The following is a 24,735-nucleotide window of genomic DNA, read 5'->3' as shown; positions in this document are numbered from 1 at the left end:
GGGTCCCTGGGAGCCCAGCGTTTGTGTTACGCTGGAGCCTGGGAGGTTCGTTCTCGGGGGCAAAGGGGTCTGAAGAAAAGTGAGGCTGGGGTCTGGGATACCCCAGCCTCCAGCTTCAGTGTGTGAGCGTGTTCCTCATTGGACCCCCATAGGCAGCTGGGCAGGGCTTGTATCTGTTTCATAGATGGGGACAAATGACGCTTGCGGAGGGGAGGGGAAGGCTCCAAGGCGGCCCTGGAGTCTTCTCCCGTGTTCTGGAGGAACTGGGGCCGCACTGAGGACTAGGGTCCTTCTCCTGCTTGTCCACAGTGCTGAATGCCCTTCTTCCTCAGGCCCTTGCCCTTCATGCTTAGAACACGGTCCGTCTCCTCAGCCTGTGTGGTCAGGCACCCGCGTACTTTTCTGCCCGCGTTGGTGACCCATCCCTGCCTGGGTCACCTTGCCTGGTCCTTCTGCTTAGCTGTTGGCTCTGCTCCGGCTGCGGTGGTCGCCTGGCTGTTTCTCAGACACAGCAAGCGGGCCCCTGGCCCCAGGGCCTTTGCACTTGCTGTCCGGTGCTGCGCTCTCCCCTGCTCTCCCCTGGCTCATTCCCTCATCTCCTCAGGGTCTCAGCTGAACGTCCTCTGGTCACGGCATTTAAAATCCCAGCCCCCTGCGCCCCCAGCTTCATATCTCCCTTTCCTGCAGAGTTTTCTTCAGAACACTTAGTGATGGGCGGGCCAAAAAGTTCGTTCGGGTTTGGCCGCAGACTCTTTGGCCCAGCCCGTGTCTTGTTTGTTTATGGCGGAGCATCCCTGCATCAGCATCAGCTCTCGAGGGCGGGTGCCTCCCCACCTTTGTTTCTCGTTCTACGCCCAGGGCCTCGAGCGGGGCCTGGCGCCTCGCAGGTGCCCGCTGTGTCCTCTGCTGAATCATGAGTGACTCGGCGGAGCCCTCACGGAGGCAGAAGCTCTGCGTTCCGGGTCGGGCAGTGGGCGTGAGCGAGCGCGTGGCGGCTGACACACAAGAGGAGCTGCCGCACGGCTGCCCGTGTCCCCAGAGCCGGGGCGACGTCGGGCTCTTGTTGCCCGCAGACCAGGGTCCTCTCCCTCCCTCTGAGAGGCGGGTGACCCCTGCCGCCCTGCATGGTACTTCAAGACTAAATTCAGCCTCCGTGGAAAGACACCCCTGCCCCCAAGGAAGACCTAGTGTTCATCAGAGAGTCCCGTTTTGAAGGGGTGGAAAATCCCAGCGGGACAGGCCAGGGCTGGGGGAAGCGGGAGGCGCCCCTGGAGCCGCCGCTGCAGGCGGGCGGTGGTTTTAGCCCTGCGGGTCCCGCCCTCCCCGTCCTCCCAGTCGGTCTCCATCCAGCCTCCCCGACAAGGCAGCTTTCGCTGAGCTCTGGCGGGGTGGCCACGGCGTGTGAGTGGCGGGGGCTGGCGTTCCTCTCTGGGTCTCCGGGGCGTCACACCGCGCCCCCGAAGATGGCATTGTCATTCCTTCTTAGAGATGAGGAACCGAACCGTCGAGGGGTGGAGTTGCCAGCCCAAGGCCACATGGCAAGATAGAGGTCAGTCTGGGATCGGAACCCACTCTGTCTGACCCCACAGCTTGACCACAGGAGCCGTGCTGCCTTCGTTCTCGGACCCTGTCGGCCCGGCTGTGAAATCACGGGGAAAGGGGCAGCAGAGGTAGCAGCTTTCACCGCCTGCCTTGGATCCCTGGCTCCTCAGCCTTCTTGTCTGTCTGCTCCCGTGTGCCTCCTCCAGGCAGTCTTCCCTGAATGCCCCTGCCCGCGTCCCCTTGCCCCGTCCGGCTTCCTGGCACTCAGCATGGCTGCTGTCGAGTCCACATTGTGCAATGATTGGCCGATGATCTGTCTCTCTTGCCACACAGGCTTGCATGACAGAGACCTAAAATGTCCCCGATTGAACTCTCGGTCTACACGCTCCCCCCTACCCCCAAACCACAGTATTTCCTGTCTCAGTAAAAGTGACCTCCATCCTGCCGGTGTCTTGGGCCAAACACCAAGGAGTTGACCTCCACTCCCTTCTCTCACCCCCAACATCCCATCCACCTGCAAATCCTGTGGGCTCTGCCTTCGAAGTCCATTTAGAATCTGACCATTTCTCCCACCCCCATGTCACCACCCTGATTGAGTCCACCATCATCTCCCACCTGGACTCATTCAGGCAACCCCTCCCTGACCTCCCTTCATCCCTCCCCAGTTCAGTCGCTCAGTCGTGTCCGACTCTTTGCAACCCCATGGACCACAGCACGCCAGGCCTCCCTGTCCATCACCAGCTCCCGGAGTTTACCCAAACTCATGTCCATTGAGTCGATGATGCCATCCAACCATCTCATCCTCTGTCGTCCCCTTCTCCTCCCGCCTTCAATCTTTCCCAGCATCAGGGTCTTTTCCAATGAGTCAGCTCTTCACATCAGGTGGCCAGAGTATTGGAATTTCAGCTTCAACATCAGTCTTTCCAATGAACATCCAGGACTGATCTCCTTTAGGATGGACTGGTTGGATCTCCTTGCAGTCCAAGGGACTCTCAAGAGTCTTCTCCAACACCACAGTTCAAAAGCATCAATCCTTTGGCGCTCAGCTTTCTTTATAGTCCAACTCTCACATCCATACATGACTACTGGAAAAACCATAGCCTTGACTAGATGGAACAACTCCAGTCCACGCAGATGGAAAGCTTGAACTTAATCATCATTAGGGACATTTATGGAGCACATACTGTATGCTGGGCCCTGGGCCAGTAAGGCCTTTACAGGTATTCTCTTATTTAAATCATCCTAGTGGCTCTTCTGGAGAAGGCAATGGTAACCCACTCCAGTGTTCTTGCCTGGAGAATCCCAGGGACAGGGGAGCCTGGTGGGCTGCCGTCTATGGGGTCTCACAGGGCCGGACACGACTGAAGCTACTTAGCAGCAGCAGCAGCGGCTCTTCAGTAGGCACCATTTGGCCCATTTTACAGATGAATAAAACTGAGGCCACTGCAGGTAGTGGGTGATTTGCTTATGGACACAGTTCCTGATTAGACTTGTTCGATTTCTCCAGACAGCTTCTCTATCAGGGTGGCCAGCCCTGGCTGGTTGGCAGCGGGCAGATGAGCCCTCGGCCCGTCCGAGCAGCCTCTTCCTCTTTCCTCAGCAGACATCAAATGATTTGTGTGGCTGTCGCCATTCCTCCGGCTGGGACGCTGACTTCCTTTTCAGCCTGATGTGGTGGGAAGTTCTGCAAAGAGAAAAGGGGAACTGGGGCATCTGTGCGGAGCTGAGTGCAGGATTCTAGGTCTGCGTCGCGTGTCTTGCGGCTGGTGGCCTGGGGCGAGACTCGGGGCAGTGGGGCACTGCCTTGCCTGCTGGTGTCTCAGCAGACTCCTGCCTTGCTTCAGTCATTCATTCTCTGACATCTGTACTCCCGAGGACTTGGCCCCAGGCCCTGGGCCGTGGGTTGGGGCATCGCTTCAGCAGGCAGAGTCCAGCCCTGCCCATGGATGCCTGGCATCCAGTGTCGCAGGGACCAGGGCTGGCTCATCAGCGGGAGTGGTTCTGCCACAGAGTGTAGACCGAGGACCTCTCGTCCCTTCCTGGGGGTGTGGGTGCCCTGCTGGGCCATCCCTTGTGCCACCTGAGAAACCCAGGCCTTCTGGAACTCTGACTTTGCTCAGTGATGTGGTTGGACAAGTCGTTTTTTAAAATTTTTCATTTTTAGTTGGAGGAGAATGGCTTTACAGTGTTGTGCTGGTTTCTCCTGTAGAAACGTGAATCAGCTCTAAGCGTACATGCATCCCCTCCCTCTTGAGCCCCCTTCCCCCACTACACCCTGGGCCTCGGGTCATCACAGGGCTCTGAGCAGAGCTCCCTGCAGGACAGCAGGTCCCACCAGCACATCTGTTTTGCACATGGTAGTTAGTGTATATGTCAGTGCTGCTGTCTCAGTTCGTCCGACCCTCTCCTTCCCCAGCCGTGTCCACAAATCATTTCTGTAGGAAAATTGAGCACGGGTGATGGGGAAGACGATCAGACACGCACTTGCTGCATGGCCATCCCCAGCACACAGGGTCGTGGTGAGGGTCACAGGAATTCAGGTTGGTGAATCACTCAGGACAGCATCTAGTAACGAAGTCAGCTTCCAGTGAGCGTCCGCCACAGAGGCTTTGCTGTCCGGGCCTCCACTCCTCCTCTCTACTGCGATGGGACTTCACCTCTGATAAGACTCTACCTCGTGGCTGTTGACATCCTTTGGGGGCAATTTGGTTGGTGCAGACCCTTCGGTGAAACATTTAGCAGAGTGTTCATGAGGCTCCCAAACACGATATCCTGGGACCCCTGGATCTCACACCCATAATGGAGACTGAGAAAAAGTCCTAAGTGTGAGGGGGCGGAAAGCCCCAGACACTTAAGTACCATGATGTTCATCAAAGCACTGTGGGCGAGAACTCAACACTGGAAACAACCTAAATGTCCGCAAATGGGGAAATGGCAAGGTGACCAGGCACGCCCCCTTCTCCACCTGCCGCAGACAAAGGTGACGTGCCTGATATGTACAGCTTGTGATGGCATCTGTGCCTTCAAAACGATGCAGAGAGAAACCATTGAAGGTGACGTACCAAAGTATTAGTGGAATGTGCAGTTGGAATGTGTGATTTCCAATCTTCTTACCGTGCTTTTATCTAGTTTTGCCTTGAAAAGACACTGTACACATTCAAACCATAAGATTAGACTCAGCTAGCACTTTCTTGGGCTTCCCTGGTGGCTCAGACGGTAAAGAGTCCTCCCGCAATGTGGGAGACCTGGGTTCCATCCCTGGGTTGGAAGGTCCCCTGGAGGATTCCACGCACAGAGGAGCCTGGCGGGCTATAGTCTATGGGGTTGCAAAGAGTCGGACATGACTGAACAAATTCCACTTCACGTGTGCTTTCTAAACCTCAGAGCCTGCCTCAGGCACCTGGGAAAGTGTTTGACAGATGCAGACGCCCAGGCTCCCCCCATCCCACTACACTGCAGCCTCTGAGTAGCAGGGCCCAGGAATCGGCTTAGTCTGATCTTGGCTGTTTGTCAGGATTCTCTCTGTCCTCCTCTTCCGAGCAGCCCTCCTTGACTACCTGCTTGCTCCTGAGTTCCCCATGCTCCCTCCAGCCCTGGAGAGTATCTGGGACCTTCTACAAAGGCACAAGTTCCCTGACTTTCCCGTACCTCTTGAATCAGATTAGCACTTCCTGTTACACCTCTTGGGCAAATGTGTCTTTTGAAAAGCTCCCTGGGTCATTTTTATGCCCTCCTTTGGACATCAGATCCCCCTAACTTAGGGATTGCCCCCACTTGGCTTTTAAAATTAGACTTCTAGTTGTACCTTAATATTATTTTATTTTTTCTTTTGGCTGCATTGGGTCTTCATTGCAGTGTGCAGACTTTTTCTAGTTGTGTGGTGCGTGGGCTTCTCTAGCTGTGGCGTGTGAGCTTCGTTGCCCCTCAGCAGGTGGGATCTTAGTTCCCCGAGCAGGGATCGAATTCATGACCCCTGTGTTGGAAGGTGGGTTCTTAACCACTCAGACCCCGCCAGGGCAGTCCCATGTGCCTTAATTTTAAATTGTAAAGCCCACACGTGCTTGTAACATTGAAAGGACTGAAATGATGCAGAAAACTATAAGAAAGTCAGTCCTGTGATCAGCGTGTGGTTTGTACCCGCAAGTAATCTATTGAGCACCTACTGTGTACCAGGTGCTGGGGATGCAGCAGTGCATGAGGCAGACAAGACCCTCACCAAGAGGAGCTCTTTGAGCAGAGACCTGAAGGAGGTGAGGACGTGAGTGGTGCAGCTACCTGGGGACAGAGGTTCCAGGCAGAGGGGATGGTCTGTGCAAAGGCCCTGTGGTGAGAGCCCGCTTGACACGTTCCTGGAACACCAGAGTGGCCCTGTGTGCAGGAGGAGGGTTGGGAGAAGGGGGGCAGAGGGGTTGGGGAGCGGAGTTGTGTCAGGCCCCCAAGGAGTTTGGTTTTATTCTGAGAGCGGTAGGCGCCGTGGGAGGGTTTTAAACAGGGAGAAACACGTGGGGTGTGCCCAGGGCCGGGGCTGCTGGAGGTGCCCCCTCAGCAATGATCGAGCAAGCATTTGAGGATGTCTCGGTGCCCGTGGTGGGTGGGTGGGGGGCGCCTGTCAAACCCCAGGAGAAGATCCCTCCTAGTATTGGAGGTGCTTCTCCGTTCAGTGGGGAGCCCCCCTGCCTCCCCTCACCAGCACTGCCACTCTGACCTTTTTGCTTCAGAACCTCCGAACAGTCTTCCTGTTCTTGCATTTTCTCGGAAGCGGGCCTTGGGGGCAGTGAGGGTGTGTGTGTGCGTGTGCGTGTGCGCGCGTGTGTGTGGCGGCTTGTCTCTTTGGTAACAGGCCTCACCGAAGCCAGGCCGCGTGGGAGGCGGGACTCGGTCTGCCTGAAGTGAGACGGGTGTGTTGGCTGCCGGAACCTGGGAGACCCACGTGTGGGCAGGTGGAGGAACCAGGGTGGAAGGGAACCATCTCCTTTCCATCACTTTGCTGGAAAAATAAAAAGTGTGGAATAATTTTTAGAGCGGTGTAATCATACCCATTTAAGTACACAGCTCTTACGCGCACATCTCCATGACTCTTTACTTGTTCATCACCACCAGGCCAAGGTCTAGAACGTGCTGACCCCGGAGGTCACTTCATGCCCCTTGCCGGTCAGAACCTGGAGAGAAAAAGTAACCTGTTTGGTGTTCTGATGAGAAAAGTGACCATTTTGGTAATCTCTGTCGTCAAAGATGCACTTTGCCAGTTTGCTGGCTTTTGTAGAAGTGTGGTCCTGCGGGATCCAGCCTTTTGTGTCTGGCTTCTTTGGCTCGGTCAGTGTTTTTAGGACACACCCATGTCGTCCTGTGTGTCAGCGGTTTTTCTTTTGATTGCGGAGTTGTATTCATTTTGTGAATACGCTACAATTTGTGCATCCACTCGCTTGTTGGCGGACATCTGTGCTTTTTTAAAATACGAGTTTTTATTGTGTTCCTTTCCCAGTGCTAAGCACTTTCTATGTAATGTTTCTTTTAATCTTCCAAAGAACCCTAAGAGATAGAAGCTCTTATTTACCCTGTATTACAGATGTAGAAACAGAGGCTCAGAGGCTTATGTAACTTCCCTTCCTTTCTTCTCTTAATTATTTTTTGAGCATCGTGTATCTGCCTTGCACCAGTCTAAGTTCTGTGGAGACAGCAGTGATCCAGACACACAGAAATCCATTCCCCTGATGAGAAAGGGCCATTCATCAATGTATAAAATAACACATTGACTGTAATAACTGCTTTATAAAGAATGAAAGCAAGGTGTGAGGGGGAGAGTGTCTTGTTCCACTATAACCTGGGAGAAGAGCCTTCCAGGCTGAGGGAGCAGCACATGCAAAGGCCCTGAGGTGGGAATAAGCCTGGAGTGTCACAGGAAAAGGCAGATTGGCTGGTGTGGTTGAAGTGGAGTGAGACACCCAGTTTCGGGGGAAGTGTGAGGAGAATACTTTGAGTCTGCGTGTTGGGGGTGGGGGCTTTCTTCTCTCATCAAAGATTGACAGATAAAAATAATATCAGTGATGGGAATGTATGTGCTGGCATTTCATGAGGCCTCACTCTTGTGCGAGGCTGAAGCTGAGGTTCATTATCTGTGTCATCTTCTTGAGGTAGGTGTTTGAATCTCCGGTTACAGAAGAGGAAGCCGAGGTTAACACGTAGGTACCTTCTCCCGCTGGTAGGTGGGATCTTGAACCAGAGCCGCCCCTTGCCCTCTTCTCCCTCCCTCACGGGGTCCCTGGGCGATGGGTGAGTCCCCCAGAGAAGGACCTGTCAGAAGACTCCCTTGGGGAAATCTTGGTGACTTGTCAGCCTGTGGGCCCAGGGAGGACCAGTTAGTCTCCCCAGGTCACCTGGCTAGTGTGCGTCATTTCTTATAATCCTCATGGTGATCCTTGAGGCACTCTCACTGTTCTTTTTTTTTTTTTTTGGCCAGGGTATGCGGTATGCAGGATCTTAGTTCCCTGACCAGGGATCGAACCTGTGTCCCTTGCAGTGGAAGGGTGGAGTCCTAACGACTGGCCCGCCAGGGAATTCCCATGCTGTTCCTATTTTCTAGATGAGGAAACAGCCCCAGAGAAAGGAACATCTTTCTTTCTCTTTCATTCATTCATTTACTTATTTTCACTTACTCATTCATCAGAAATACATTAAATACATTAAATGCTAAGTGCTGGGGTGGTAACCATGAATAAAACAGAGTGAATGCAACAGGAATAAAGCTGTGACTCAGCAAGACCTCTTGGAGCTCTGATGAGGGAGACAGGCTTTAACTGAATAATCTCATAGGTCACATTGTAGCTGTGGCAGCTCTGAGAAGGGTTTATGGAGCTGCTGGAGCCTGTACGTGGGCTTTGAGCTGGTTGGGAAGGCAGGCAAGGTGAATCGATATTAACTGGGTTATGGGAGGGCCATGAGCATTGTGGCCGGAAAGAACAGCCTGTGCAAAGGCCCCGGGGCAGGGGCAAGCTCCTGTCTTTTCAGAACAGCCTGAAGGTGGCAGTGGTGAGGAGGGGTCCTGCATGGCCGCTTGGGATGTTATCCCAGAATGGTGGGTAGCCTTTGGTAGGCCTGGCAGGACCTTGGGTGACCACATTTGCATTTTGTAAAGATCTCCCTTGTGACTTGCCCGTAGTTACTGCAGCCAGAGTGCCTTACTGACCTCGGCCTCCCGACTCCTGGTCATCCCACCGGGCCATACCACTCCCCGACCCCCAGCTAAATTCTCCCACCTTTTGAACCCAAGCGGCAATCTCATCCGGTGGGAAAGAGTCTGGACTCTGGAGCTCCAGGGGCCTGGGCTCCGTCCTGGCTCCATCCTTTCTTCCCTGCATGACCTTGACAAATGCCCTGACTTCTCCCAGGTTCCATTTCCTTGTCTGCGAACAGGGCTACAGCAGTCACCTCCTCATAGACTCTTGGCGTTGGCATACAGCAAGCCCTTAATTCATGTTGCAGCTGGTTTTGGTGTTCTTACTCCATTGGAAGCACAAACGTGGTATAGTTCAGATGACTCGGTGTCTGAGGTTTCCAGTATCTGATCTCACCAAATGGCTTCTTGCTTTCTAAACTCGGGAACTGAATAGAGCCTGGCAGTTAAGGAGAGTTGATGTTATTATAATTATTTTGATAATTTTTGTTATCAGACCACCTGTCCTTAGTGAATTTGTTAATAAAGACCATCAGTTGTGGGGAAAGAGGACATATCACAACTTACTAATTAGAAGACTAAATAGAAATGCATGAAATGTGTAGCTATACTATATAATAGTATCTATTAATATTATATATTCATAGGGCTGGGCTTCCCAGGTGGTGCTAGTGGTAAAGAACCTGCCTGCCAGGGAAGGAGATGTAAGAGACTCGGGTTTGATTCCTGGATCGGGACAATCCCCTGGAGGAGGGCATGGCAACCCACTCCAGTATTCTCGCCTGGATAATTCCACAGACAGAGGAGGCTGGTGGGCTACAGTCCATAGGGTTGCAGAGAGTCAGACACAACTAAAGTGACTTAGCATGCACGCACATATTCATAGGGCTTCCCGGGTGGCTCAGTGGTAAAGAAATGCCTGCTGACGCAGGAGACGGGGGTCTGATCCTTAGGTTGGAAAGATCCCATGGAGGAGAAAATGGCAACGTAATCAAGTATTCTTGCTTGGAAGATTCCATGGACAGAGGAGTCTGGTGGGCTTCAGTCCATGGGGTCGCAAATGAGGTTAGATACGACTTCATGCAGCTGAGCACACACACACACATTATGTATTCGTAATAATGAACAGTGGAGTATTAGGGTTGTGCTAGGCTGTTGATGGAGATACCTGTGTCCCCAGGTAGGTGGTTGTATCAGTTTCCCTTTGCTGCTATAACAAGTTGCTACAAAACTGGTGACGTAAAACAGCACAGATTTATTATCTTAGGTTTCTGGATGTCAGACGTCTGAAATGGGACTTACAGGGCTAAAATCAAGATATTGCCAAGGCTGTTTTCCCTCTGGCAGTTCTAGGGGATCATGCCCTGACTTGCTTTTCCAGTTTCTGGGGGTTGCCTGCTCTCCTTGGCTCCTGGCTCCATCCGTCTTGACAGCCAGGGGTGGCTGGTCTTTCTCACGCTGCATCCTCCTGCCACTCACTCTCCTGCATCCTTCTTTCTCTTTAAGGACCCTGTGTCCTCAAAGGGCCCAGCTGGATCATCTGGGATAATTTCCCCATCCCAACATCCTTAACCAGATCACATCTGCAGAGTCCTTTTTTGCCATGTAAGATCACATATTCTCAGGTTTGGGGATTAGGATGTGGACATCTCTGGGGAGTCCTGATTCAGCTGGCCTCGGTGGTTGGGAGCAGCAGGGGCCTGTCTGCCCCCTAGGGTCTGCAGGCTCCCCTGGCAACTTCTCCCTCCCTTTGTCTCCTGGACCTGGAAGGCCAGAGGCAGTGCTGGACCACGGGGACCTCGGCAAAGCTAAAGGGGAGAGGACTTCAATGAAGTGGCCCCATTGCGAGTCGGATGTGGGTGGGTCATTGGTCAGGGAAGCTGAGAGAGCAAGACCAGGTCAGAGGAAATACAGCGGAAGGCCAGTGTCCAGACTGGTGGCCCAGCGGTCCGATCCCAACTCTGTCTGCTTAGCTGTGTGCTCTGGGACTGGCCCTTCATCCACTGAGAACATCAGTCTCCTTTTCTTTTCTTAAAAATTAAAAAAAATTTTTTTTTTCAAAAAATAATATATATTTAATTTAATTATTTTTGAAGACTTTTTTTTTCTTGTTGTTGTGGACTGTTATTAAAGTCTTTATTGGACTTGTTACACTGTTGCTTCTATTTTATGTTTTGGTTTTTTTGGCCAAGAAGCATGTGGGGTCTTAGCTCCCCAACCTGGGATCGAACGCATACCCACTTGGCAGTGAGGAGTCTTAACCACTGGACTGCCGGGGAAGTTCCTGTTTCTTTTTTTTTTTTTTTTGCCGCACCATGTAGCTTGCAGGATCCGAGTTCCCCGATCAGAGATTGAATCCACACACCCTGTAATGCGAGTGAGGGGTCTTAACCACTGGACTGCCGGGGAAGTCCCATCCGTCTCCTTTTCCAAAAGACAGGGCTGAGGTTGTCTGGGATGAGGCGGTATGTGGGAAGCGGTGGGCACCTTGCTGACGCGCCCTAAATTTAAGACCCCAGACTCCCGTCTGAGCAGTACAGGTCTGTGCTCTGGAGTCTGCACTGCTGTCCGCAGCCTCCTTGAGCCCCTGAATCCCTTTCCCGGGCCTGAGCAGGCTCTGGGAAAAACAAACCGGAGGAAACCTCCACGCTGAGACCCCCGCCTTGGCCGGTCCCCGAGTGCCACTATTTTTACATTCTCACTTTTGTGTGTTGTTTCCTGACTTTCCAAAGACAATTCTTCACAAGCCAAGGAGTGGTGGGGGGAAACCGCTCCCCACACCAGCCCCAGTCGCAATTGTTTGGGGAGATGGAAAAAAAAAAAGCTGGGCGGAGGAAAAAACAAAACCTCTTGAAAGTCATTGTCCTCAGATGTCAAGTGTCAGCCCCGCAGAGAGGCGAGCGCATTCCACCCATTGTCCTTCCAGAGACAGGCGCAGGGACCCCAGGACGTCCAGCCGCCCCGCCCTGCATCCCGGGGCCCCCGAGTGACTTGGTTCGCTTTGTCTGGGACATTCCGGCGGGAAATACCACCCAGAGCGGAGCCCGTTCCCAGCCACCGCTGTCTCGGTCACTGCGGGCTTTTCCTCGAAGCCGCCCGCCCATCTGCGTCTCCAGATGAGTGTGGGCTGATGCTGATAATACGGACGAGGGCTCATTTTCTGCTTTCCGAAGGCACTTTATCCTAACTCGTCAAGTTCTCACCATGTCCATGTGAGGCAGGCACTGTGTGTGTCTGCGTGCAACAGCTTGTTGAAATATAATTCACGTACCATACAGGTTAGCCACGTAAAGTGTATGCTTTAGTGGTTTTTAGTGTATTCGCAGAATTGTGCCATCATCACCAGCTACCTAAGAACATCACCCGCCCCCGCCAAAGAAACTCCATACCCCTTAGCAGTCAGGTACCATTTTTGTATCTGCATTTTGCAGAGAAAGAAACTGAGAGAGGCTGCCCAGTGTCACATGGCCAGTAAATATCAGAGCCAGGATTTGTACTCAGAATACTTGGCTCTGGAGACATGTTCTTAACGATGATGTAATCGGTGGTTCTTGACGGGGCTTCGTCGGATGAGGGGGTAGGTTTTGCCCCCTCCCCGCTTAGGAGGTATTGGGCAATGTTTGGAAACATTTCTGCTTGTCACAACTGAGGGTGGGGTTTGCTACTGGTGTCAGGAGGACAGAGGCCAGGGATGCCGCTAAACGTCCTGTAATACAGAGGACAGCCCCCCACACCAAAGGATCATCTGCTCAAATGTCAGTGGTTCAGAGGCTGAGATGCCCTGCTCTTAATCCCATTCTGATGAGTCCATTCTTTAGGAAAAAAAGACTGGGGGCTCATAGAAGTGGGGAAGAAGTTGGCGCTGGAATAGGAAGGATCTCAGATCATGTTATGGGTGGGGGTGATAACAGCAAGGGGAGAGATAGTCTCCGAAGTGTGGAGAGGACTCAGCAGGAAAGACATCTGTGCTCCATTAGTGATGTCTGCCCCGGTTGCTGGTACGGGGAGCATCCGTAGGCGTCACCTTTGCCAGGCCTAGGACTCTGGTCTCACACTTAAATGCCCATACGGCCAGGTAGGAGGAAGATGAGTGTCGCAGCAGGCTGGGTAGTGGAAAACAGAGCGGCTCCTGCCCGGAGTACATTTGGTAGCTGCCGCCTCTTACAGCTGGCTGTGGCCCTTAGGATTTTGGAGACCCGTGGTCAGCTTTTTCAAGGGAAGCTCAGACCTAAGATTTTAATGGGAAATCTGATACTCAAAGCCCGGATTTCCTCAAAGCCCTTTGCTGGTCAAACTAGACATGCCTGTGGGCCACCAGTTTGAGACCCTTGAGAGGGAATTGTATCTCGGTAACGTGTTACAGGCACTGTGTGGATCATGGTTGAAGGAAGGACGTGTCAAGGGTGAGTTCAGGGAGATTGCAGGCTCGGCTCCAGCCCCGGGGGAGGAACCCTTGTGGAGAAGTGTTGGTTTCTTCTCTGTGGCCCCCACCGCCCCCCCCTCCCCCACTATTGCATCAGCCCTGTTCACAACAGGTTGTAGCAACTCAGTTTTTGCTTGAACTTCCTCCACGGTGGGGGATGTGAAGGGGCTGGGTGAAAACTGGGCACCTTTTCTTGAAGCCTGGAAGCTGGGTAGTGGTTTTTTGTTGCTTGGTTGGTAAGTCGTGTTTGACTCTTTTGTGACCCCACGGACTATAGCCCACTAGGCTCCTCCTCTGTCCTTGGGATTTCCCAGGCAAGAGTACTGGAGTGGGTTGCCATTTCCTTCTCCAGGGGATCTTCCCGACCCAGGGGTCAAACCCAGGTCTCCTGTATCGGCAAGTGGCTTCTTTACCACTGAGCCACCAGGGAAGCCCCTGGGTGGTGGGTATTGGGAGTCTTTTCCAGATGACTAATTGGTTAGTCAATTAAACTCTTATTTGTCAAGGATCTTCTGTGCTGGGTTGAGTCCTAGGCTCTCTGAGGGTACAACAATGACCTAGATGGATCATCAGAGCCTCTCTGGAACTCATATTCCAGTGGACTTGAGAGACAGTAGACATAATGTGCAGTGACACGTGCTGTGAAGAAAACAGGCCAGGAGGAGGGTCAGGTATTATTTTTAGGATGGTCTCAGACAGATTGAACATGCCTCAGGGCCTTTGCACTGACTGTTCCCACTACTCAGAATGCCCTTCCCTCAGATACCTGCAAAGCTGCTTCTTCACCTGTCTCCAGGTATCTGTTCAGATGCCATCTCCTCAAAGAGGCTTTCCCTGAGTATCTTTCAAACACTCCCTCATTCCATCTCTCTCTGGTCCCTCATCTTGCTTTATTTTTCCTCATAATGCTCATCCTCACATGCCATGTTATTTTAAAATCTGTCTGAGCACTGAAGAATTGATGCTTTTGAACTGTGGTGTTGGAGAAGACTCTTGAGCGTCCCTTGGATTGCAAGCAGATCCAACCAGTCCATCCTAAAGAAATCAGTCCTGAATATTCATTGGAAGGACTGATGCTGAAGCTGAAGCTCCAATACTTTGGCCACCTGATGCAAAGAACTGACTCATTGGAAAAGACCCTGATGCTGGGAAAGATTGAAGGCAGGAAGAGACGGGGACGACAGAGAATGAGATGGTTGGATGGCATCACCAACTTAAAGGACATGGGTTTGAGCAAGCTCCGGGAGTTGGTGACGGACAGGGAAGCCTGGTGTGCTGCAGTCCATGGGGTTGCAAACAGTCGGACACAACTGAACGACTGTACGAATAGTCAGTCTTGCCACCGTTCCATGAGGGCAGACTTGGTCTGATTTGTTCGTCTACTGTTGGTTCATTGGCTCCTAGCACGGTGCCTGGCCCTTGGTAGGTGTGCAATGAGCATTGAGTAACTAGGCGAGGGCAGGTCTGACTCGAGCCCCCCATGGAGAGGTCGTGTCTGCCTCTCCAGCACGCAGGTCCGTGGTGGGTGCACAGTAGGTCTGGGGTCACGCTTGCTGGCGTGGGTGGCGTGACAGCCTTCCCCTGAGAGTGTCATCATAAGCAAGTTCCTGTTTCCTCGCACAGTCCAGCCCACTTCTCCCCGCCAGCCTCTGTGCCACTTCTTCCAGGAAGTCTTCATAGTGAGTTTTTACCTGCACCTGCATCATCTTGCTTACGCCTCAGCAACTGCCTCTTTTTTTTTTTTTTCCTTCGGATGAAGAAATAGACTCTGAGGAAGAAGTTCAGTGACTCTGAGGTCACGTGGTGGGCAGGCGGGTGCAGCAGGGTGGCGAGTGCGGGGGAAGGCAGTGGCTGGCTTTGCATGGCAGCGAGAAGGATGTGGTGACACCATGCAGTCTGTAAAGTACCCGCCCCCCCGCCACCATTTCACTGCACCCTGGAGATGGAGACGCAGTTGACAGAAAGACTGTTCTTAGGGTCAAAAAGACAACAAGTCAACAAAACATAGGATAAGTACAAGGAGATCAGTAAGTGGGGTTGGTCCAATCCCAGAAGTCTCCTTAGGAAACACAGAGGGTTCATGTCGGTCTCCCTGTCAGCTCAAGGTGGGGCTGGGGAGGTTATACCAGCGGATGCTCGACTGAGCCCTCACTGTGTACCAGGCACCACTCAAAGTGCCTGATGTGTGTGTAAGCACCCAGAGTCCTCGCTGGATTCCTGTGTACCCATTTTACAGAGGACGAAACTGAGGCAGAGAGAGGTGAAGCCGGTTGCTCGAGGTCACATAGTTTGTCAGTGGCTCTGTGCTCCTGAAAGAGGCCTGATGAAAGAGGGTGCTTGCAGAGAAGAGAGTGCAGAGGTTTTTCAACCTCAGTCGGAGTGGTGATGGTGGCTGTGGGTGGAGGATGTTCTCATGTTCCACCCCAGGCTGTGGAAGTGCCACGCTGGCTCCTGGGGCACCGGGTGGTTTCCAGAGTCAACATAGAGAAGGAGGAGTGGGCAGCTCAGAGGCCCCACTGCAGAAGGACAGCCTGGTTTTGTCTCTGCCAGTGGGTACCACTTGCTCTGCATGGGGACATCTGCCCTCCAGGAGGAGAATGCAGACTAGCCTCCTTGATGCTGCCGAAGTGATAATCGGGGTGGGCAGGGGAGAGCCTGGAATGTGGAATAACCTCTCCTATCCAATTTTTTTTTGAACGCATGTATTTATGTTACAAAATGACTTTTGATTTCAAAGTCAAAATTTGGGAAAAAACAGAAATGAAGGAGAACATTGAAATTACTTATCATTCCACTCGCAGAATTAACTTCCATGGCTAGTGATAAAACCCACACATTAGTGCCTTAAATGATATGGAATTTTCCTTCTTACTGAATTATAGGCTTCCCAGGATAGATGTGTTGGCTCCACTGTAATTAGGGACATAAGCTCCTTCTGTATTGCTGCTCCGTTTTCTTTAATCCCTGGCTTTTACCTCATGGTATAAGATGGTTGCTTGACCTCCAGGCATCACATTTGCTATCCAGTCAGCAGGAAGGAGGAATAGCAAGAGAATCCTGGCCCATTCCTCCCCTCATCCCCAAGGATACTTCCGCTCCCAGTGTATGTAATCCACTCCTGCCTTGCTAGCCCAAACTTAGTTGTGGGACCACATCTAGTTGCAAAGGAAACTGCAAAATATAGTCTTTATTCTAAGATCTGGAAAAGGAGAGACCAGACATTAGGGAACAGTTAGTAATCTTGGCCATATTCTCACACAGCTTAGGGTATTTCATTCCACACTTTTTCTTTTCTGTGCCTATGTAGAAATTATTTAACCAGAAAGGAGATTATATTTTATGCACTCTTCTTAGGGTTTTTTTCCTAAGATACATTCACACTCTTTTTTCTGTATCACTCTATGGACTTCTGCAAACCATTTTTAGTATGATGATCCTTTTGCCGAGATGGACAGTTTATTTACCTAAACCCCAAGTGTTAGAATTTAAAATCAGATACTAAAGTTAAATCTTGATGCCACATGTGAGACTTAGCTATTCCTATAGGATAAATGCTAGAGTGGATGGAGGAAAGGATTTGGGCTTTGCTGGAGTCACTGTGCTTTGGGGGGTCTCCCCAAACTCTGGCGTTTGTGGGGCCGCTTAGTGCAGGCTGTTCAAAGGCCCTTTCTGTTGTTGTTATTATTATTATTTAAAATTTATTTTTATTTGAAGGATAATTGCTTTACAATGTTGTGTTGGTTTCTGCCGTAACGTGAATCAGCCCTAAGCATGCTGTTGTTATTCATTCTGTCGTGTCTGACTCTTTGCGACCCCATGGACTGCAGCACGCCAGGCTTCCTTGTCCATCACCAACTCCCGGAGCTTGTTCAAACTCATGTCCATCGAGTCAGTGATGCCATCCAGTCATCTCATTGTCTGTTGTCCCCTTCTCCTTCTGCCCTCAATCTTTCCCAGCATAAGGGTCTTTTGTAATGAATTGGCTGTTCGCATCAGGTGACCAAAGTATTGGAGCTTCAGCTTCAGCATCAGTCCTTCTAATGAATATTCAGGACTGATTTCCTTTAGGATTGACTGGTTTGGTTTCCTTGCTGTCCAAGGGACTCTCAAGAGTCTTCTCCAACACCACAGTTCAAAACCATCAATTCTTTGGTGCTCAGCCTCCTTTAGGGTCCAGCTCTCACATCCGTACACGACCACTGGAAAAACCATAGCTTTAACTAGATGGACATTTGTCAGCAAAGTGATATCTCTGCTTTTTAATATGCTGTCTAGTTTTGTCACAGCTTTTCTTCCAAGGAGCAAGTGTCATTTAATAAAGTAAAATGCTGTTGTTAGTATTACTTTATTATTGTTGCTTGGATTCATGGTTGTTCTGTGACACTCTGCTTCCCTGGACCCTGGACCACCCAGATCACCTAGGGATTTGGGGTCCTCAGGGCGCCCCCTTTCCTATGTCTTTGTTATGGTCTGGGGGCTGCCCCACCCCACCTCCCCTACTTCTTGCCGTTCCCCTGGGCCTCTCAGGTTTCGCCATATGTCTGGTGAGGTCACCCCAGTCAAGGCAGGGATGTCCTTGGGGGCAGGCGGGCTGCCTCCCCTTAGTGATCAGGTTGCTGGTGGCCGTCTCAGAGAGCGCCTTCGAGGCTTCCTTCTCTCCGTTTTCGTCTCCAGGGAGAGAGTTTGCCTCCCAAGGCTGTGGCCACGGGTTCCAGACAGATGGTGGCTCCCCAGGAGCTCCCCAGAGGGCAGCTGCTACCTGTCTGCTGCTTGCGAGGCTTGTCCTGTCCAGTTACTGAGCGCTGCTGTGAGTTGGAAATGGGTTGGAGACTCATCACCGGGCCAGGCTGCCTGGGTTCGAGGCCCAGCTTTGCCCGCTCCTAGCTGCGTGGCTTTGGGTGAGCGCTTTACTACACTGGGCCTCAGTTCTCTCCTCTGTAAAATGGGCACAGTCATGGTAGGACCGAACTCCTAGCATTGTTTGAGGATGAAAAACACTTCGAGTAACACCTGTGGTATAAGGCCCAGAGGTGTAAGGTAGGATAACAATTGCAAGGGAATAGTAGATCTATCATTGTTATTTTTCTACTTTTCAACGCTGCACCTGTTACTTCTGGAACCTTGTCTGGGCCCCTTCCCGAGAACAGTGTGACATCAAGCAGGTGCCCGGTGTGGGGCCCACGTGCCTCAGTTTCCCCGTTTGTCTTTGCGGCCTGCTCTGCCTGTGAGAGAGGGGCCTCAGACTCAGCGATGTGGGCGCTGGTGGCCGAGGTGGTATCGGGTGCACCCCAGGGGTAAGAACCAAGGGGTGTGGGCGGAGTGTGGACAGCAGGTGTTGCCAAGTGCACGTGTCGATGTGGGCCAAAGGCGGAAGGTGCGACATGGAGTGAGAAAAAAAGCAAGTTGCTGAAAGCACATCACTTAAGAGAAGTGTTGTAAACTCGCAAAACATTTTTCTTTATTGCTTCTCGGTTTGCATGTGCCCAGTGAGTGGGCACAGGTCTGTGTGGGGGCGAGGGGCACGCGTCCAGGGCAGTCGGTGCCTTGCAGGATGGGCAGGCACCCAGGGAGCTCACCTCACTCTGTAATGATTCCTTTCTTCCTGCATCCGCATTGAGGGCTTGATACTCACAAGGCACATGGATAAAGTGCCCTGATCTCAGGTGGCCCGCGGATAAGGCTTTGAATATGCATTTGCCTGTCTAACTGCCTCTCAGATCAAGAAGTAGAATATTTCCAGCTCCTCCCACCCTGATCCCACCCACGGCTCTCCCTTGTGTCCCTTCCACACAGGTGGCATCTCCTCTGGACTTGATGAATTTCTTTTAGAAAATGGTTTAAAGCAAATTCGTTGTTGTTCAGTCGCTTAGTCGTGTCCAGCTCTTTGCGACCCCATGGACTGCAGCACGCCAGGCCTCCCTGCCCATCACCAACTCCTGGAGCTTGCTCAAACGCATGTCCATCGAGTCGGTGATGCCATCTGACCATCTCACCCTCTGTCGTCCCCTTCTCTTCCTGCCTTCAATCTTTCCTGGCATTGACATGGTGTGACACAATGCTGATAAGATTTTCCAAAACTGGGTAGTGATGTGTTTGTGGGTGTTCAATTTTTCTGTAACCGTTCGGGGGTCCTTGACGTATTTCATCATCATCATCATCATAAAAGAGAAGAGGAGGACGTGTGCCAAGAGGCAGGGGAGCGATGCAGGCAGAGGTGCCACGTGGACGTGGCATGGACAAAGATGCCCAGGCCAGAGGGGAGCTGCAGGCAGCCCTGGGACTCCTGAGAGCGGGCTCGTCTCTAAGGGAGGTTTCCAAGATGAGAGACACTTTTGGCCAAGTGTTCCCAAACTGTCAAGGTTTGGACACGGAGTCGCCCTGGAGGGTGCCTTTCACCACCCCGCCCTCACAGAGGGCATCGGCGCCCGCCTGGCAAAGCCAGTCGTGCCTTGGGCCGTGTGCAGGCCGGACTCAGAGCCCCTGCCTGCCCATTCTTTCTGGGCCGTGAGCCGCAGTTGTGCCCAGCACACCAGCCTGTTTGTGGCTCCTCTGTGGGTGGCCCGAGCCTCGCGTTGTCCCAGCACAATCGTGGTGGCCGAGCTCTTGTGGGGAAAGTGGGGCAGGAAGCCCCGATCTAGGCCAGCTGCGCCGCGCTCCCAGCTTCCTGCTCTGCCCAATGTGCCGGCTGAGGCTGCCTTGTCCTCCCGCCCCGTCTGGGGAGGCTGGAGGCTGGACTTCCCGGCAGCATCACAGGCCCTGGGAAAACATCCTCTGGGAACTCCTGTCTGCTGAACCTCCCCCCGCATTGTCTTTTAAAAAGAAGGATCATCAGTCTTCCTGTGGCCCGAGCTGGGGCTCCACCATGTGTCAGGCACTGTGCCAGGCAGATTTTAACCCTTCCTTTGATTCCTGAGGGCTTATTGTGTGCCAGGCGCAGGTCTGGGCCCTGAGGGTCCAGCTGGAAAGAAGACTGGCCAGGACCCTGCCCTCATGGAGCTCCCATTCACTTTATCCTAATACATTCTGAAAGCCGGGATGGTATGACTATGATCTACGTATCTGGGAAGAGTGAACTGAGACTCGGGGCTTCCCAGGTGGCACTAGTGGTAAAGAACCCCGCTGCTAAGGCAGGAGACGTAAGACACGCACGTTCTGTCCCTGGATCGGGAAGGTCCCCTGGAGGAGGGAATGGCCACTTACTCCAGTGTTCATGCCTGGAGAATCCCGTTGACAGAGGAGCCTGGTGGGCTATGCCCATAATTTCGCAAAGAGTCGGACACAACTAAAGTGACTTAGCATGCACACATGCACACAAGCACGCACGCAAACTGAGACTCAGAGAGACCGATGCACTTTCCTGAGGTCACACAGCAGGAAGGAGGAGGAAGGCAGTTTAAAGCCAAATCATCGGTTTCCAAGCCTGACCGTTGCTTTTGGATTGGGGTAAAGGTTTCATCCCAACCACGCTCCCTTATTTTTGCCTTTCCTCTAGGAGCTGGTGTAGATTGCTTAATCTGTCTTTTTGTCTGACAAATGGGCTCTTAATGCAAGATGAGAAGGTGATAAGTGCATGAAGACAAGGAGGGCATCCTGGAGGAGGTGACATTTGAGCTAAGGCGTGATGAATGAGAAGGATCTGGCCCAGAAGAGAGGTGGGAGAACATATCCTGCCAGTAGGAGCAGCATGTGCAAAGGTCCTGAGGCAGGGGTGTGCCTGGCAGGTGGGAGGAATAGAGAGATTGAAGATGTGGCTGAAGATTATTGAGGTGTGAGGTGGGAATGGAGGGCTGGAAGGTGAGTTCAGAGAGATTAACTAGTGCATGGGGACCTTATGGACTGTGGGAAGATGTGATTGTTTTTAAAAAGTGTATTGAGTAGCCACGGAAAGTTTTAAGCCATGGATTGGTAGGATCTGATTCACATACTTAAAAGGATCCCTCAGGCTGTGTGTGGAAAAAGGAATAGGGAGGAGGGGATTACAGTCCAGGCAGAAGGTAATGGTGACTTGGGCCAGGCAGGTGACTGAGGAGATAGGGAGAAGTGGTCCGATTTAAAAAACACGTTGAAGGTGAAGCTGTGACAGCATTTGCTGATGGATGGAAACGGAGTGTCAGAGAAAGAGAGGGTGGAAGATGACTGGGGGGCTTTGGTTGGAGATCCTCAATGGCAGAGGTGCCATTTGTCAGGCTGGGAAGGGCTTGGTGCTGTGTGGGTTTGGAGGAAAATTCAGGAACTAGGTTTGGGATGCGTTAAGTTTGAGATGGCCCTTGGATGTGTGGCCTTCCCTGGTGGCTCAGATGATAAAGAATCTATCTGCCAATGCAGGAAACCTGAGTTCTATCCCTGGTTAGAACTGGGAACATCCTCTGGAGGAGGGCATGGCAACCCACTCCAGTATTCTGGCCTGGAGAATCCCCATGGACAGAGGAGCCTGATGGGCTACAGTCCCTGGGGGTCGCAAAGAGTTAGACACGACTGAGCAACTGACGCTGACCCGGACATCTAGGTGGAGTTGTCCAGTTGTCAGGAAGCCAGCCCAGTCTGGATGTATGAGGCTGGGGGTGTACACTTGGGCTGCAGGGACTGGTCATGAATGCATCGCAGTGAGTGTGGACAGAGAGGCAAGGCCACCGTGCTGCCTCCTGATCTGTGGACTGGAAGTTGTCTTCACAGGGGGCTCCTTGTGGCTATTGCCAGGTCAGCCTAGGGCAAGTGCTGGAGTCGGGGCAAACCTCAGTCTCCCTCAGGGGCTGGCTTTCACCCTCCCCCCCTCCCCCCACATCCAATCCCCTGGCCCTTCCAGGGGACTCAGAGGCGCGTCCGTCCCACCCACGCCAGGGCCAGGCCACTGTCATTGTGCATCAGCGTGGCTGCGCTCCTCCACTCTGGTCCCCAGCTTTTGTGCTCAACCCCTGAAACCTAGTTCCTTGCAAAAACAGATGGCTCTGCTGGCACCATTTAAACGCTGGGAAGGACTTCTCTGGTGGTCTGGCAATTAGGACTCCGTGCTTCCTCTGCAGGGGCATGAGTTTGATCCCTGGTCAGGTAACTAATACCCCATATGCTGTGTAGCATGGCCAGAAAGTAAAACAACAACAAAACCCCCAAACGCTTTAAAAATAATAGTAATAAAAGCTGGGAGACTTTGCTTTTTTTAAAAAAAAATCCCAATTTCTGGCTTCTCTTGGGGAAGAAAAAAAAAACTCCCCCAGAACATCTGGCGATCCTGGGCCTGCTGCCCTCCCACGTGGCCGCACTTCGAGGCCGCCCCCTCTTCAATGGGCGTGTGTTCACCCGTTCCCCACGACGACCCTTGCCAGGCCCTTCCTTTATTGCCTCACGTCACGGAAGGGGGAAATGATTTCTCTGTTCCAAGTCCTTGAGAAGAGTGGCAGGACGACTCAGGCAGGTTCGTCCATACAGTCGCATCCTGGGCAGCCATAAAGGAGAATGGGGATGTTGCCTGGGTTGTGATGTGGAGGGATCTTTAAGCTACATTCCGTGGAATAAGTAGGTCCAGGGCATCCTGTCTATGCTGTTATCTTTGGGTGTATATAAAGGGGAAAAGAGGAATATATGCATGTGTGTGTATGCATAGATTTGCATGTGTGTTTATTTTTTCCGGGCTTTGTTGGGGTATAATTGACATATAACATTGTGTGAATTGAAGATGTACCACCAGCTTCAGTACATTTATATACTGCAAAATGATTACCATCATAGTGCAGCTTTAAGTATATAATAAGTTTTATTGCCTGGAATTGCTCTTCTGTACACTAGAGCCCTAGAATTAATTTTTCTAGTAATGGAAACTTGGTACTTTTTGACCGACCTCTGTGTGTTTATTTGGAAGGGTTCCCAAGGTGCAAGGAGCTGTGGTTCCTGGGGGGAGGGAAGGACTAGATGGATGGGGGCTGGGGTGTAGGAAACCCACTTTTCATATTTTTGACTTGATATATACATATTTTAAAAAAATTAACAAATTAAAAAAATTGGGGGATTCAGGATCTTAGTTCCCCAACCAGGGATCGAACCCACGTCCCCTGCCGTGGAGGCGTGGAGTCCTAATCACTGGGCTACCGGGGACGTTCCTATAGCTTTGACTTTCAAGCCCTGCGAATGGTTGTTATTTAGAAGTTAAATTTTTAAACAAGAAAAATAATGGGAAAACGAATTGCAGTCCACGAGGGTCCCCTGGGCGATGACGCAGGTGTGAGCACAGGTCCTTGGCGGAGGGTTTGTGTTGGTCTCTGCAGAGCCTGGCTGAGCAGGTGCTCCATAAGCGCGTGTCAGCCGGCCGAGTAGGTCTTTGCTTCTTTCTTGCCCATGTCCAGGGCCGCGCTGGCGCTTGAACTCGTGACCTTCCTTTTGTGCCACCTCCAGGGGACTGGCAGCGTGGAAGCTCACCTCCCTGCTTCTGTCTTCCAGGCATTCCTGCATCGCATCCGGCAGAACGCGGCGGACTCGGTGGAGAAGGGCCTGACGGAGGAGAACGTCAAGGTGGGGGCCCGGGGTCCCTGCTGCCCCTGTGCTGTGCGCAGAGCTGCCTTGCTCCCCCGGTGATGCCCGGAGGGGCCGCGGGGGCGGGGGTGCTCCCCCGGTGATGCCCGGAGGGGCCGCGGGGGTGGGGGTGCTCCCCCTGGGTGATGCCCGGAGGGGCCGCGGGGGTGGGGGTGGGGGTGCTCCCCCTGGGTGATGCCCGGAGGGGGTGCGGGGGTGGGGGTGCTCCCCTGGTGATGCCCGGAGGGGCCGCGGGGGTGGGGGTGGGAGTCCTCCCCTGGGTGATGCCCGGAGGGGCCGCGGGGGTGGGGGTGCTCCCCTGGGTGATGCCCGGAGGGGTTGTGGGGGTGGGAGTCCTCCCCTGGGTGATGCCCAGAGGGGCCATGGGGGTGGGGGTGTGGGTGCTCCCTTGGGTGATGCTCGGAGGGGCTGCGGGGCTGGGGCTGGGTGCGTCTACCCCACGGGCAGCTGGCTCTGCCCTCCGCCACCCCCCGCCGCCCCGCTTGCTCCCTGTGGCCCCTGGGTCCCATGAGCAGGCCGTGCTGGGGGTCTGTGAGGAGGACTCGGCCTCAGGCCCCACTTCCCAGCTCAGGATTTTTCTCCCCTCGCTCAGTACAACCATCCTGTCTTTCAGCCTCCTCGCGCGGGGGACCCTGGCTTGGTGCCAGTGGAAAATCCCTTCCCAAGTGCCCCTGGGAGCGTGGCACCTCCAGCCGCCCTCCTGGCAGCCCGGGCCCCTGCCCTGCACTGGGCGTTGAGTGCGAGGCGGAGCGGATGAGTAACTGGGTGCAGGCTTCATCTTGGCTGTGGCTCTGGGGAGTTTCGGGAGGAAGTCAATAGGCCTTCTGTGTGCTCAGTACGGGCCCCAGAGGCCCCCAGGCCTGGCTTTCCAGGGTGATCTCACTCTCTGAGAAGCCGCCTCCAGCCCTTTGGGGCTCTGGGGTCCTGGTGCCCAGAGAGAGGGGGAGTTGGGGCAGGGTGGGAGTCAGCTGTGGCCAGCACATATGGTTCATAAAGGGCTTGGTCACATTGGACATCCCCCTGCATACATCCTGGTTGATAAGAATAGCAGCCTTGTACATTGATGATTCTGAGTCTA

At 52.9% G+C, this 24,735-nt stretch overlaps 1 protein-coding gene across 1 annotated transcript in view; it reads left to right on the top strand.

Moving 5' to 3' along the window:
* PREX1 (phosphatidylinositol-3,4,5-trisphosphate dependent Rac exchange factor 1) overlaps nucleotides 1-24,735 on the top strand; it is a 176,302-nt gene that overhangs the window by 49,214 nt on the left and 102,353 nt on the right. The window contains exon 2 of the mRNA XM_043480441.1: nucleotides 23,565-23,636. Coding sequence (XP_043336376.1) covers nucleotides 23,565-23,636 — 72 coding nt within the window. The remainder of the gene's footprint in view (nucleotides 1-23,564; nucleotides 23,637-24,735) is intronic.

The sequence above is a fragment of the Cervus canadensis genome, chromosome 10 (genome assembly GCF_019320065.1).
Source record: "Cervus canadensis isolate Bull #8, Minnesota chromosome 10, ASM1932006v1, whole genome shotgun sequence".
NCBI classification, from domain to species: Eukaryota; Metazoa; Chordata; class Mammalia; order Artiodactyla; family Cervidae; genus Cervus; species Cervus canadensis.
The sequence above is the reverse complement of the archived record's forward strand: the minus strand, read 5'-3'. Positions and strand labels throughout refer to the sequence as shown.